This window comes from Asterias amurensis, chromosome 11 (genome assembly GCF_032118995.1).
Source record: "Asterias amurensis chromosome 11, ASM3211899v1".
Lineage (NCBI taxonomy): Eukaryota > Metazoa > Echinodermata > Asteroidea > Forcipulatida > Asteriidae > Asterias > Asterias amurensis.
In genome coordinates this window covers 3,866,086-3,880,725 of record NC_092658.1, presented here as the reverse complement: position 1 = coordinate 3,880,725, position 14,640 = coordinate 3,866,086, and the positions used below count along the sequence as shown (strand labels likewise).

The following is a 14,640-nucleotide window of genomic DNA, read 5'->3' as shown; positions in this document are numbered from 1 at the left end:
CCCCATTACTCATTACCAAGTAAAGTTTTATGCTAGTAAATAATTATTTTGAGTAATTACCAATAGTGTCCACTGCCTTTAAAGCTACAATGTACAACAAATGTTAATTGTATGAAAAACAGAATCGAACACCTAAAACTCAATCTGGATGGTACCAACTTGGTCAACCCAAAGTTCAAGTATTCACGAGACTTGCACAGTCTATTGCAAACCATGGGTCACAACCAAAAAGTGGGGCGACAGAACATTCAGGTGGGTCACCAAACTTTGTCATATTAGTCAAAACTAACAATTCATTGCAATCAGTCATAAAAATAAAATATTTATAAACTTCTTCAATAAAATAGTGAACCCCATTACAAGTATGGTCATAGATTGGTTTTTTTGTTTACGTATTGATGTTTTACAGGCAAATTATAAGGAAAGATACAATATAAGTCCAATAAAAGTCGCATGTAAAAGTTTCAGATAAGAAACAGCAAAAAAACTGTCATCCCAGTATTTTCACATGAATGTCAGATCAATCCACAGTTTTTTTTAGCAAGTTTGACGAAGGGTACCAACCACATCTTGGGCCGCAAAGATTTGCAATCAGACACCCACCCTCAGAAATCTTTAAGAATCATTTCTTAGTTGTTGGGTGAAAATTTATCAACATCATATTCCTTGGAGGGAATCCTTTCTCAAACTAGTGCTGCTTATCAAGTGAGTTTTGATGACCATTAATTCTTTTGCTTACTATAGTATATGACCCATAGAGTTATATATAAGAACTAGAGGGCGCACTGGCCTATATAATATACACGCCCCGGCATGCGCACAGGCGGCCATTTTCTAAGTTGACAAAACCGCCATCTCACAGCGTGTGTTTGTGCGGCCATTTTGTAAGTTGAACAAACAGCATCGTGTGAGCGTTCAATAAAAAAACCTCAAACGTGTATTTCATATTCAACGCGCGTACATAATGGCGCGCTTGTCATCCTGCGGTCCCGTCGCGTTTGTGCAAACAGCATCACCAGTGCGCCCTCTAGTTCTTATATAACTCTATGATATGACCCTAACTTTAAGGTCAGTCTGTTTTTACAGGGGCAAGGGTCATTACTAATAAAACAATTTGAAATTTGGATACAAATTCAAAGGCATGTTGAAATGATGGCATTTCTACCGTTTGGTAACCCCTGGGGTTATAGATTCCAGGAGCTTTTGGAAACAGTATCCACAGCACTAGAGAAGTACACCAAAGAGCAGGATTTATTTTTTTGTGGAAAAATATATTGTCTAATTTTCTTCACCAGGCCAACATAAGGGCTGCATTTAGATAAAAGTCTGAAGAATCTCATCCCAGTTTTTAAGACGTTGCATGTCAGCCTGCACATACTTTTGCATCCGGGTTCATTTGGCCGGCCATCACTGGTTTATAGAAAGGTTTGCGGTAATACCATGTAATGACTATCTCTAATGAGTTGGGGTGGTTGAACCGTTGGTTTCAACTCGACGTTTCGATCAGTATGCTCTGATCGTCTTCTGGAGAAAGAACCGTTGGTTTCAACTCGACGTTTCGATCAGTGGGCTCTGTTCGTCTTCTGGAGAAAGCTGGAAGCTGGATCACTGGTTTCTTTCGTCACTGATAGACTGAAATTTTCATTGGGTCGATGGTGGCCCAAAAGTTTTCAGGTCAATGCTGCTTTGCTGATTGCAAGTTTGTGTTCTTACATGTATGGCATGCTTTGTCACACACTTGGTGGGACTGGGGCTTTCATCACATTTGTCTATAAATCTCCTCTCCACCCGGACATTGCTTCATTACCAATAGACAGCATTTTCCCCTAAGGCATTCAGAAACTGTGAAATTGACACCTTTACGGAGTCAAATTTCTTAAATTGAAACCTGTAAGGAATCAAATTTCTATACAAGTGACACGCCTGCGAAGCAATGTGTAGTTTAGATTTCCACAGAGCAAAATGAGAACTCAAAACGAAAAAACGTAAAAGAAATCACTTTTAAACATTGAAACAATCTAATATAATACTTACTCGACAGGAAACCATTCCCCGCACAATTTCTTGACCTCCCCCACATCATCCGGACATAAGAACCTCAGCTTAAGAAGTTGAGTCTTTCCTCCTCCTCCATTGCCACGCCCCCCTCCTCCCCCGCCTCCACTATTGGTGCCCTCTGGAACCCCACTAGGGGCGTGTTCTGTACCAGCACATGAAGTCATGCATGCAGTGGGGTGCAGTTACACTACGTCATTTAGTTGCCCGCTACTCACGACCAGGAATAGGGCTACAATGTCAATAGATACAAAGAGTTTAATTGTTTCAAATGTAAGAAGATTATATTTGTATAAGATTTGAGGCATTGCATAGTGAGGTATCAATGTATATTTGGCTTGCGGTAACACCATGTGTGTACTCTACTTGCCAGGTAGAGTCAGTTTGTTCTTAGAGAACTGTCTTGCTTTATTCTCAGTTCTGACACTTCTCAGTTCTGAAAAGTTTCTGAATAAAGCAAGACAGTTCTCTTAAAACAAACTCTGCCTGGCAAGTAGATACATACATGGTGTTACCGCAAACCAAATATACATTATATTTTTAGTTGTTATTAAAATACATACTTTTTTTTGTTAATAAATGTAATTCTGGTAATGATACCAATGATGCATTATTAGTGAACCAAATCACTGTGTCATTGTATGCAAGCGTGAGTGCTTACCACATACAATAGGGCCTACGGTATTGTATGTTTGTTTGAATAATCTTCCCATCAAGGGAACTTGGCAAACTCAAACAAAGGGATATAAACACCAAGCTGGCAACAGCTAATTTCCTCATACAAACATTGGTTAACGTCTATGATTATGAATACAAATTTTTATAGTTATGGTTCAGTAACTGGATGACATTATTGTTTATAGTCAATGTTGTGAAATCAGCGATTAGCTGGGGGTTTCAAATACAAATCAACGGCTGTTTTATGTGAATTAAGCTTGTGTACTTTTTGTGCGCACGTGCTACGTACATTGTAGTTCACGAAAAATACCCAAGCTTAAAGGAACACGTTGCCTTGGATCGGTCGAGTTGGTCCTTGAAAAGCGTTGTAACCGTTTGTTATAACATGCATATGGGTAGAAAGATGTTGTAAAAGTAGAATACAATTATCCACACAAACATGCCTCGAAATTGCACGGTTTTTCGCTTACCTCGTCGACTAACACGGTCGCCATTTATGGGAGTCAAATTTTTGACTCCCATAAATGGCCTACCGAGTTAGTTAGCACAGTAAAAGGAAAACCATGCAATTTCGAGGCATGTTTGTGTGGATCATTGTATTCTACTTTTAAAACATCTTTCCAACAATATATGCATTTTATAAAAAATGGTTACAAACGCTTTTTATAGACCAACTCGTCCGATCCAAGGCAACGTGTTCCTTTAATTCACATAAAACAGCCGTTGATTTGTATTCGCGCCCTCAAGGGCCCACAGCTCGGCAGGCCGATGACACCATGCTGATTCGCATATTCCAAGATGGCTGCGCCGTGCACGATTCGATGAAATTAGAGTCGGCGAAAGGTAGCAAAGTTATCGTTAAAAATTTCTTTTTAAAATGTTATTTGTTTCACTTTTCAATACACACAAAGCAAGCTAAGAGTTATGTGAACACATTCAGCCGGTTTATAATGCCGGGTGGCTCGTAGATAGCGCGCCAGAATTTTTTTATTCCTTAGCTGCATGAGGAAATGATGTGGACGTGTGGCTAAGGATTCAGCTATCCTTGGCCACACAAGTAGGGCTAAGGGTACGTAGTGACTTGTCTTGTCTTGTCAAACACCAATTTATTTAGCCCCCCCCCCCCCTCCCCCCAGCACTGCCCCTGGTTATTAGTGGTTGGGCCACCAGCACACCTGACCCACCATTCCACCAACCCCAAAACATGCAAAATATTGCAGATCTATTCTCTAACATTATGGTAAATATCTACCAGCTTATTACTCCTAGAACTATTTCGGTTTCGTCCGGCTATCGTCTCCCGTCGGGAGACGATAGCCGGACGAAACCGAAATAGTTCTAGGAGTACCAGCTTGTCATAAGCAATATAACAAAACAAGTATAATTTATTTTTTTTTATTTTTTTTTATCATCCGATCCGAACCGGCTGATCGAGCATAATCCAAAAATAGGGCAAAAAGGTTTGTATTTTTATTTCTCTACTTATTTTACTTCGTCTTTCCTATGTGGTGAGTGTGTGACCGATACAGACTGAAACGCAGGATTAATCCGATCAATCTACCATGGAAGCATTTGTAACTAAATTTGTACATACCATTCACAATTTACTTCAAAATATCCCGAAGAAAAATCCGGTTCTTTCTCGAAGAATCGCCGACAAAAAACATCACTGCAAAAAAAAAAGGCTGCACAAAAAGATAAACAGAGATAGATACGCAAAGGTTAATGGTCAGTCTGATACCCATTGGATGTTATTATGAAATAACTATAGACTGCACTACAGGAACCAGATTTCAAAGTCCGACGATCGTACGATTGAGATGGCGCCCTCCCTTGACTCAACTTATCCTGGCCTTGGGGAAGTTATGAAACACCATCTCAACCAAGGCCGTCACCGAACTAGCGGATACAGCTACGACTACGGCTAGATTTCCACTTCATTGTGCGTCGAAGTATATTATGGTGTCCTTAGCAACATCCTTAGCAACAGCCGTAGCCGTAGCTGTAGCCGCCAATTCGGATACGGCCTAATAAACGCATAATAAACGCATAAACTTTAATCCCTACAGTCATTTTCCCTTTCAAAGATTAGTAGGTCATGCCTCTAAAACAATTTTGTTCAATATGTATTTTTTTTATGAGACATTCAAACCAACATTCACTGAGCCATCATCTGACCATGGAGGATCTGAGTTATCCGGATGGCAAGGGTTTGTGGAAACACTCTCGGTCTCTGATCTCCTCACCATCACACGAGCAACTGGCCCCCCTATTTTTGAATGCATGTCCCCAAAGACAAAAGAAGATTCAACATTCTGCAACAACAAAGAAACTACGTTCGCCCACTTGTCATTAACCTTGCCCCCCCCCCCTACACCCCTGAACAAAAAAATTGCAACAAAGCGTTCTTCTCAAATTGTAATTCCTTCAGACTACCTTTTGAGTGCACATTGTTTATGCCTTTTGCAAACAAAACAATACAAATATTTTAGGAAGTATTACAAACAACAAGAGAAACTACGGTAATTTTATATTTATTCATATAATATTATTTGTTGATTTATTTACTTATTATTTATTTTAATTTTATTTTAAAAAAAATCTATAGGTCGCTTCTTTGTTCAACCCAAAATTATTTGAAGTTGAAAGTTTGAAAGAATATTCTACAACATAAATTATTTTGTATCTAACAGTTTTTTTAAAGAATTATTAGCTTATTATTCAATGTCACACCTTAGCTGTAAATATGGCAAGGAGGAATACAAAAATACCCTTTGTGACCAAGGTTTTGAAAAAAAGGAACCTAGCTTTAAAGGCAGTGGACACTATTGGTAATCACTCAAAATAAGTATTAGCATAAAACCTTTCTTGGTGGCGAGTAACGGGGAGAGGTTGATGGTATAAAACATTGTGAGAAATGGCTCCCTCTGAAGTGCCATAGTTTTCGAGAGAGAAGTAATTTTCCACGAATTTGATTTCGAGACCTCCAAGTTTAGAACTTGAGGTCTCAAAATCAACCATCTAAACGCACACAACTTCGTGTGACAAGGGTATTTTTTCTTTCATTATTATCTCGCAAGTTCGACGACCAATTGAGCTCAAATTTTCACAGGTTTGTTATTTTATGCATATGTTGAGATACACCAACTGTGAAGGCTAGTCTTTGACAATTACCAATAGTGTCCACTGCCTTTAAACAAGGCTTTGAACATGGAAGAATTTAGAATGGAAATTCTGTCCCCCCGGAGAATGTGTCCAGTCCAGCCATAATTATGAACTGCGTACAAACTTCATCTAATAGCGCCCTCTTTAGAAACAATCATTCAGTAAGCCATAGTTTGGGTTAATTGTCTGTATACACCAAATCAAACAGAGAGTGTACATACCTCAAAAAGGCTAATTTTCTAAGGGGGGGGGGGGCGAAATCTCCAGCGGACAGATTTTCCTGGGACACCGGTTGTCAATGAGAAGAGAATTTAAGGGTTTCCGCTCGAAACGGCGCACCGAAACTACCACGCTTTCAGAGCCTGAAAACCTATGTTTTGCAAAGATCCTGGAGGTTTCATTTCCCCCCAAAGGAAAACCAGGATTTTTTTTTTGAAACGGCACAAAAAGAGTACCAAGCCACGTATTTCTTAGAGCCTGAAGAGTTTTTGCAAACACTATTATACTATTATTATTTTTGTGACGAGGATCTTTGGGGTTTCAGTCTGCATCTTAGCCTACCGAAACCACCTTTTCACCCTCTTCCATTTCGGTAGCTTCGATTTTCTCAGTAAGTTTTTGTGGGCTATTTTTCTATTCTTGCCCTTAGCAACAAGATGATTGATGTTTGGTCCGTCCCCAAAAACCAGGTCACAAATATTATTATCCTCATCAAGACTGTGAACACTCGAGAGCGTTTCGCATACTTTACGGCGATACTTCTTTGTACGACTTCTGAACGGTTTACGAAATCGGAGTTTCCTGTCAAATGTCTCTGCAAAACGGTAAAACTCCAGCCGCCTCTTCTCAAAATGACCCGGTGTCGTCAAGACGTCTAACTCAAGAACGATCTGCGGACGCCGGCTATCGCGGCCTGGATTTGTCAAGATGTGAGTGAGATTCTTGTACTGAATTCTAACAGTGGTGATGTCGGTTGCATCAGCTGTGCTCTTGATTTTACAATCAGGAGCTTCTAAGATGGTTTGATTGAAGCTGTGTGGTCCTTCTAGAGGATCCTCATCTCTGGAGTTCTCATTAATACTGACATTGAAGAGGTCGATTGACTCCCACGGTGGTTGGACGTCTGTCATGAGCTCATCCTCCCAAGGCCCATCATCATCATCAATACCGTCAGCAACATCCTCTGTCTCCTCCTTCTCCTCCACATAACCATCCCCTCCATCCCCACCATCACCATCATCCTCGTCACCATCCACCACCTCATCTCCAACATCTTCATCCTCATCCAACATCCAGAGCAACCTGACGTCCGCAATAAGTCCATCTCCTTCTGCATCTTCTATGATAGCCACTGATGCAGCGTATCCATTCTCTCTTGCATCCTCCTGAAGGCAGTAGTTTATCAGGGTTTCCTCATCCAAGATGCTCTCAAAGGAAGAGTCCTCATCACCCCTTGACTTTGCTTCAAGGCTGTCGTCCAGTGAGCCAGCATCCCTGCGGACGTTTTGACGAGGTGCAGAACCCTGATCACTCAAAGGAGAATTGTCTACCACCAACTCAACGGATTTGGGTTTGGTTGATGCCATCGTGCCGTTTGTGTTGATGATAAACTGAACCTGGCCTTGCTGGTTTGATCCTAACCCTGAAGTAGACTTTCTACAGCAAGCTGCTGATTTTCCACCGTTTACATCATGTGTCTGATAAACTGTTTCCTTTGCTGTGTTATAAACTACACCATCTCCATTAGAAACACTGTCTTGCACAAGGACGTCGTGTGTGTCGATTTGTCGTTCGTTGCGTCCATCCTGCCCCTCGGTTGCTTCCCCCTCTTTCCTTTCTTCCCGTTCTGCAGTTTCTTTTAGACTGTTCCTGGTAACTTCTTCAACCAAAAAAGAAACCACTGCTCCCAGCAACACCTGGAAGATGAACTCCTTGATCTGCCGCCCAAGCTCCGGATGATAAACCTTCGACCAGGAGCACGTGTCTTCAACGCTGCTCACTGTGTGCTCGACTTGGAACAAAGAGTCCATCTCGCCTTCGCTTTGGCCGATGAGGGCGATGTTCTGTACACTTCTTGCAGATGATGAGGATTGGGCACCAGTCTCCTTCACTGGTCCAATAGTGTCTTCTTCTTTTGAGCCGAAGTTATCAAATGGTTCTTCGGTAGAACGTTCCGATACCACAGAAGTCTTGAGTTTGGTTCCAACTCCGTCGTTGTGCTGAATGTTGAACTCGTGTCCGTCCTTGCAGTGCGTCATCGTGTTTGTCGCGATGACGCCATCATCGGCTGCTTTTAAAGAGAGTTAAAAAGAATGTAGTACATTTTGAAATTTTACACTTTAGCAAAATTGGCACAACAATGAATTCATTTTTCAGATTTCTGCCACAGAAAACACAAATTAATGGCCAATTGCCAATTACAGATAACTGACGTGCTATTATTATTTTGTGACGCGTAGAATGTGTTGCCATTTTAATAGGCACGGGTTGTACGCTGTTCTGTAAAAAAAAATCAGGGCAATCATATTTTCCACACTGTCTACCTTCATCATGTCAAGTTTTGTATACTTGTCAAAATTGCTTTTCAAAGTCAGTTTTAGACATGTATGTAAGTAGCCTCATCAACCTCCTCATATTTATAGGTATTACAGTTATGTTTTGTTACGCATTAACCTTTTAAACACAGGAAATGCCTAGGTTTGCCTGATCTTTATGTAAAATACCCCTGCCCCATTACGTTTGTTTGAAGTCTTCATTTACATATTTTCCCCTTACAATTTGACAGCATCTTTTTCATCCAAGTCGGAGCAAAGTGTACTTTATCCTCCTCCTCGTCTGTGTCTTTAAGACTGTGGACTTTCATTCTCCACGCCTTACAAGCCTTGGATTTCTTCTTCTTCTTTACTTCTGGTATCTTGTCATCTACTGAGTCTACGTCAGCTTCAAAAGGAGCGGGAAAGAAGATTCAATAAGTTTTCTTCATCTTTTGTGATTTCTTTAGTTTCGGATATTCTGTAGCCTTTTAATGGTAATTTTATGCAACAAAGATAACTTAAAGGTAAAGGGTAATTCGGGCCTAATGAGTAACATTTTACTCAGGCCACGTATGTCATGGCCTCCGTTGCCCCTTGTCTTGGCATTGTTGCCCCATCAACAGTTTCCCATTGACGTTAAGATTTTACAAAGGAAGTGCCCCTTTTGCAAAATGAAAATGGCCTTGCCCTTTCAAAGGTTAGATTCCAAGCCTGGATCGTCGTTTTGGCTCTTGTCAACGTGATAATGATTTATAGAGACACAATTGTCAAGAAAGACGGATAAAAGTCGCTTGTAGAAAGTTTCAGCAAGAAAAATCAGGACAATTTTAAAACATTGCTGCCCCTGTGTAACACAAAATGCCACGACAAAGGTCAGAGAACTGTTGCGACCCTTAGCTGCAGAGCTATGGGGGTCCCTAATGGTACACCAACGACAAGGGCCCAATTTCATAGATAAGCTTAAGAACACAAAAAAAAATTGTTAAGCAAACAAAATCCTGCTTACCAGAATAAAGTTACCAGCCAAACTACATGGTCACAAGTACAAATTGTGACTGGTATCCTGCTCATTTCTGCTTAGCAGACAAAATTAATGTTAAGCAATAATTGAAATATATTAAATTGGGCCCTGCACTAGTACTACGGTCCCGGAGAGTAAAAGTGAACCATTCTCAATGCTTTTTAAGAACACCAACCTTCCCCCTCGTCCTTGACGGGAGTCTCTCTCTGCCTCAACCACGCTGGCTGGAAGACCTCTGAAGTGTCTCCGTCTTCCACTCGATCGTCCCTCGAGAAATCCTCCCCATTGCCATGAATATCAAGAAGCCTCAGGTCTGGTATTTCTTCAAATGGGACAACATCGGGCTTCCATTCTGACTTTGGCTGATGTGGAGGAACGAAGACTGGCGTAGCTGTAACGTCAGATTTTGTTTTTATTTATAAAATTAAAGTTTTTGAATCCCTCTTTTGTTACAAATAACTCTTCAATCGGGAGACAAGATGCTTGGGCCGAATTCACAAGGAAGCTCAAATTGATCTTAAGTGCAAATTTAGAATTTAATTGTAAGCAAAGTCATAAAATCACTGTAAACATTAAGATGAATTTGAGTTATTTGTGAAATCTAGCATGGGAGACAATTGTCATTGTTGTATTATGTGCTATGGGACATCATTTTCTTGGTATACCTGCATCATCTTCAAACTTTGTTATAAACCTTTAAAATAATGGGGAAAAATGGCATGGAATCAATCCAATGCTAGCAAGTGAGATGCGGTTCCAGCATTGTATTCAAATCTTACAGTTGGTATCCACTGTTTTCTTGACGACGCGGGATCTGAGCTTCAATGAAGTTTTCTTGAGCAGGTTTTCGTCCCTATTTAGCTGGGTGGTTTCGGAGTTGTTGTTGGCGCTCTCCACCGGGGCTGATCGCGTCAAACACCGGGCGTAAGATCGTGTCGAACTCGGGGGTAACACCGGGCCTGATTCCAAACAATAAAAGTGTTTTTTTTGTCTTTCTACTTCAATTTCAAAGTTTACCATAAAAAAGGACAACACAGATTTACGATGATAGAACCTTCGACCACGACAGGCTTTTTTTGCGATATAAATTCTAAAGATTAATCAGTTTCCGCCCCAGCACTTTTTGTTGTCAATAATTATGCTTAAAAAAGGTATCCCAAAGCGCCGGTTAATTAAAACACAACATCATTCAGATAAGTGCTACATCAATGGTTTCCAAACTGTTGTTCATAACATGGACAAGAACACAAAATGTGTACCCATAATTTTAAGTTTTGACAGTTTCCTTGCAAATGTTGTAAGGAAAGACATACTGTAATACAAATTCAATTTTCAAAGAGATATGGGTTTATGTTCAAATCCCCTTAGGAATTGGAATGTTAATTATCACAGTGAAATGAACCTGGATGCTGCGGTCGGTCATGTCAACTTATGAGTTGTAACTAGTTGTGACCGGTTTTGACCGGTTGTGACCGTTTTTTTGCAAAAGCAAATGGGTTCAATGTTTAAAGACACTGGACACCTTTGGTAATATTGTCAAATACCAGTCTTCTCAATTGGTGTATCATGCACAAAATAACAGACCTGTAAAAATTTGAACTCAATTGGTTGTCGAAGTTGCGAGATAATAGTATAAGAAATAGTACATTTTGTCACACAGAGTTGTGTGCTTTAGATGCTTGATTTTGAGACCTCACGCATGAAGTCTCCAAATCAATTCAAATATTCTACTGAGAAATTACCTTTTTTCTCAAAGAGGGAGCCCTTTCACACAATATTTTATACTATTAACAGCTCTCCATTGCTCATTACCAACGAAGTTTGTATGCTAACAATTGTTTTGAGGAATTACCAACACTACAATAGACCCCGTGCCTTTAACCAATATACTATTACTATACTGATTGTTTATTGGTTTATTGATTAATTCAACCATGGAGGAATAATTCCTCCATGATTCAACATACTTGGTGTACAGATCCAATCAGGGGCGAATACGTCAACATGCGAAGTCTGCCTTACAGAGACCAAGCCTGTATTAATCAATATAAACATGATGAATGGATCAATAATCGATATCATTGTTAATTGATGTAGATTGTTCGAGCACTTGACCTTGCTCATTTAAGTGAAAAAGACGGTCGATATGCTTACGAGGATGATATGATAAAGTCTTGAAGTTTCATAAAATGGCAGCAACAAAAATGTGTGTATCATTAATAGATGCACAGATACTAGATCAAAATTATAATTTATGGCATAACACTTAATTTGAATGTTACAAAAGTGTTCTCCTAATCACATGCAATTTGATTGTTTTTCTTTAATAATATTATGTTTAAGCTTCACAATTGTTTACATTTAAATGTTAAATCTCAATCATGTTTATTTCAGGGGGGGTCGGATTCGTTGCTGCTGTTAAAAAATGGTGCTGAAATTCGGCCTTCAGTTGACGGTAGGCTAATGACATGGCTAGCCCTATATAGGACTCTTCCTCTGTACACGGTAGTACAATACGAAAGTGTAAGGCCGCCAGGGCTAATGACATGGCATGCATGGAGGAACGTTTCAGCTAAAATATAAGATTTTTTAATTAAAGTGTGTGATAGTAAAAACAAAAACACTAAATAGATTGCGCCATACATACCAGTATAATCCATGGCACATTCTATGCTCTGTTTCGTTACCACCGTATACCAGGAATATTTACTCCAAATCAACAAGTGTTCCGGCGAAACATCTTGTCAGACGTTATTACAAAACGAAGTGTCATGACTTTTCAATGATACGTGCGCGTATGGAACATTCAAGTCATCACGCTTTGTGCGAAATTCCAAGCAGTCAGAGTAAACAAAATATACGTAAGGAGACAAGGAGACAAATTCGGACGCGGTTCATTCGGCGCGTATAAATTTCGCCTAGGTCAGCAGAGACCTTATCGCAAATACCAATGCGCAAGCGCAGACTGTTGAATGAGGTGCATTGTGGGATAGATATGAATAAAATTTGGATATCAGCTAGACCACAATGCACCTAATTCCAAGCTTTACGCGCGCGCCCCAGTATTTGCGAAAAGGTCTAGGGTCAGCTGCACACCCACATCGTTCGATGCATTACGGCCATTGATCTCCATTTTACTGAGTATAATGGAGATCAATGATTACGGCCGTCTTGCTTATAGACCTTTATCATGGTGCAGCCTACTTGAATTTCTCCCATTGATATCAATGTTACCAAACCGAGGCTGGAAGAGAGCAAATTAGTATGTTTCCTGAGCGCGGGGAACACAAAGAGGATGCGCAATTAATTGTCAAAACAATCGCGGGTATGGAGGACGAAAAGTGGCCAGCTGCTTTTCTGGTTTCAGAATAGCAGAAAAGCAGATTCTATGAGCTTGTTATATATGAATTTTTCTACCTTTCTACTTTTTTGCTACCTAAAAAGCAGTTAAACGTTTTGTGAAAATGCATTTCTACTTTTATTTTTCTTTATCTCATTATGCTGGCGGACAACAAGTGGCCACTTACATTAAACTTACAGGGTTTGAAGATAATGATAGTTGAAAGCTTCCCTTCAAATATTACTCACTGAGGTGCTGTAGTTTTTGAGAAATGAGTAAAACAATGTAATGAAAATACGTTTGTAAAAGTAAATTTATGATTGAAATAATTTTCGTCTCATGAGACGCAAATTATTTTCATGACATTGTTTTACTCATTTCCCAAAAACTACAGCACCTCAGCACGTAATATTTTCAGGGAAGCTTTCTACTATCGTTATGTTCAAACTGTGTAAGTTTAGTGTAATTCTGTGGACATTGTGTTTTTGTGCTACAAAAGTAACATAGACCCTTTAAAGTAAAAAAAAAAAAACCTTAACTTGCACAGTGAAAAATCTGTCAATTTGTTTTTAAATTTTGGCACCCCCTTTCAGCCGGAAAGTATAATATGCTGCCTTAAATAATCTTATGTGAGTTTTCCCAAACACCCTTTTAGTGTGTCACAGTACAGGGCAAAGCAGATATTGCAGATACAATTACTTAACAGTTAGGAAATGGGTCAAATTGACGATGATGAATCCGGGTAAATCCCGGTTTCCGGGTCAGCTGACCAATATTTGGGTCATGCTTTAATAGATCCGAAATCCGGATCAATTCTAACACAGGAGCTTTAAAATTTTGTTTTTTTAGGCCTCACAACCAGAACATTATTAATCAAGATCTCGGTGTGTAAACGCATCCATGATTTTGGTTACATTCGGCCTCATACCAACTAAACTAGCGGAATTGGATAATGCCTTGGGTACATTTTATTGTTCTCATCTGGGCCCGCATAAAGTTGTTATTAAAGGAAAACATTGCCTTGGTGGATCGGACGAGTTGGTCTATAAAAAGCGTTTGTAACCGTTTGTTATAAAATGCATATGGTTGGAAAGATGTTTTAAAAGTAGAATACAATGATCCACACAAATTTGCCTCGAAATTGCGTGGTTTTCCTTTTACTTTGCTAACAACACGGTCGGCCATTTATGGGAGTCAAAAATTTGACTCAAATAAATGGCCGACAGTGTTAGTCGACGAGGTAAAAGGAAAACCGTGTAACTTCGAGGCATGTTTGTGTGGATCATTGTATTCTACTTTTACAACATCTTTCTACCCATATGCATTTTATAACAAACGGTTACAAACGCTTTTCAAAGACCAACTCGACCGGTCCAAGGCAACGTGTTACTTTAAACAAAGGCATTGGACACCTTCGGTAATTGTAGATTGCACCCAGAGCATCTATATAATCAATTCTGTCTCTAATTGCCCTTAGATTGCACCCAGAGCATCTAGAGAATCAATTCTGTCTCTAATTGCCCTTAGATTGCACCCAGAGCATCTAGATAATCAATTCTGTCTCTAATTGCCCTTAGATTGCACCCAGAGCATCTAGAGAATCAATTCTGTCTCTAATTGCCCTTAGATTGCACCCAGAGCATCTAGAGAATCAATTCTGTCTCTAATTGCCCTTAGATTGCACCCAGAGCATCTAGAGAATCAATTCTGTCTCTAATTGCCCTTAGATTGCACCCAGAGCATCTAGAGAATCAATTCTGTCTCTAATTGCCCTTAGATTTCACCCAGAGCATCTAGAGACTCAATTCTGTCTCTAATTGCCCTTAGATTGCACCCAGAGCATCTAG

The 14,640-nt window shown here is 39.8% G+C and overlaps 2 protein-coding genes across 3 annotated transcripts in view; both read right to left on the bottom strand.

The window, feature by feature from the left end:
• Positions 1–4,460, bottom strand: part of LOC139943753 (N-alpha-acetyltransferase 60-like) — a 39,611-nt gene extending 35,151 nt beyond the window's left edge. Inside the window, exons 1-2 of the mRNA XM_071940530.1 lie at positions 4,328–4,460; positions 2,035–2,287 (exon numbers count right to left, since the gene is read on the bottom strand). Of these exons, the coding sequence (XP_071796631.1) occupies positions 2,035–2,222 (188 nt within the window). The 5' untranslated portion in view covers positions 2,223–2,287; positions 4,328–4,460. The remainder of the gene's footprint in view (positions 1–2,034; positions 2,288–4,327) is intronic.
• Positions 4,461–5,800: 1,340 nt separating this feature from the next.
• Positions 5,801–12,255, bottom strand: LOC139943752 (uncharacterized). 2 transcript variants are annotated; one of them, XM_071940528.1, is made up of 6 exons: positions 12,101–12,255; positions 11,421–11,486; positions 10,233–10,412; positions 9,629–9,844; positions 8,674–8,838; positions 5,801–8,188 (listed from the first exon to the last, which is right to left on the bottom strand). In XM_071940528.1, exons 1-6 carry the CDS (start codon positions 12,111–12,113, stop codon positions 6,456–6,458), a joined length of 2,373 nt encoding a protein of 790 aa, XP_071796629.1. In that variant the 5' UTR covers positions 12,114–12,255; the 3' UTR covers positions 5,801–6,455. The 2 variants fall into 2 exon arrangements, with proteins under 2 accessions (XP_071796629.1, XP_071796630.1); XM_071940529.1 differs by having other exon boundaries at positions 5,801–8,185.
• Between the last annotated feature and the right edge of the window lie 2,385 nt (positions 12,256–14,640).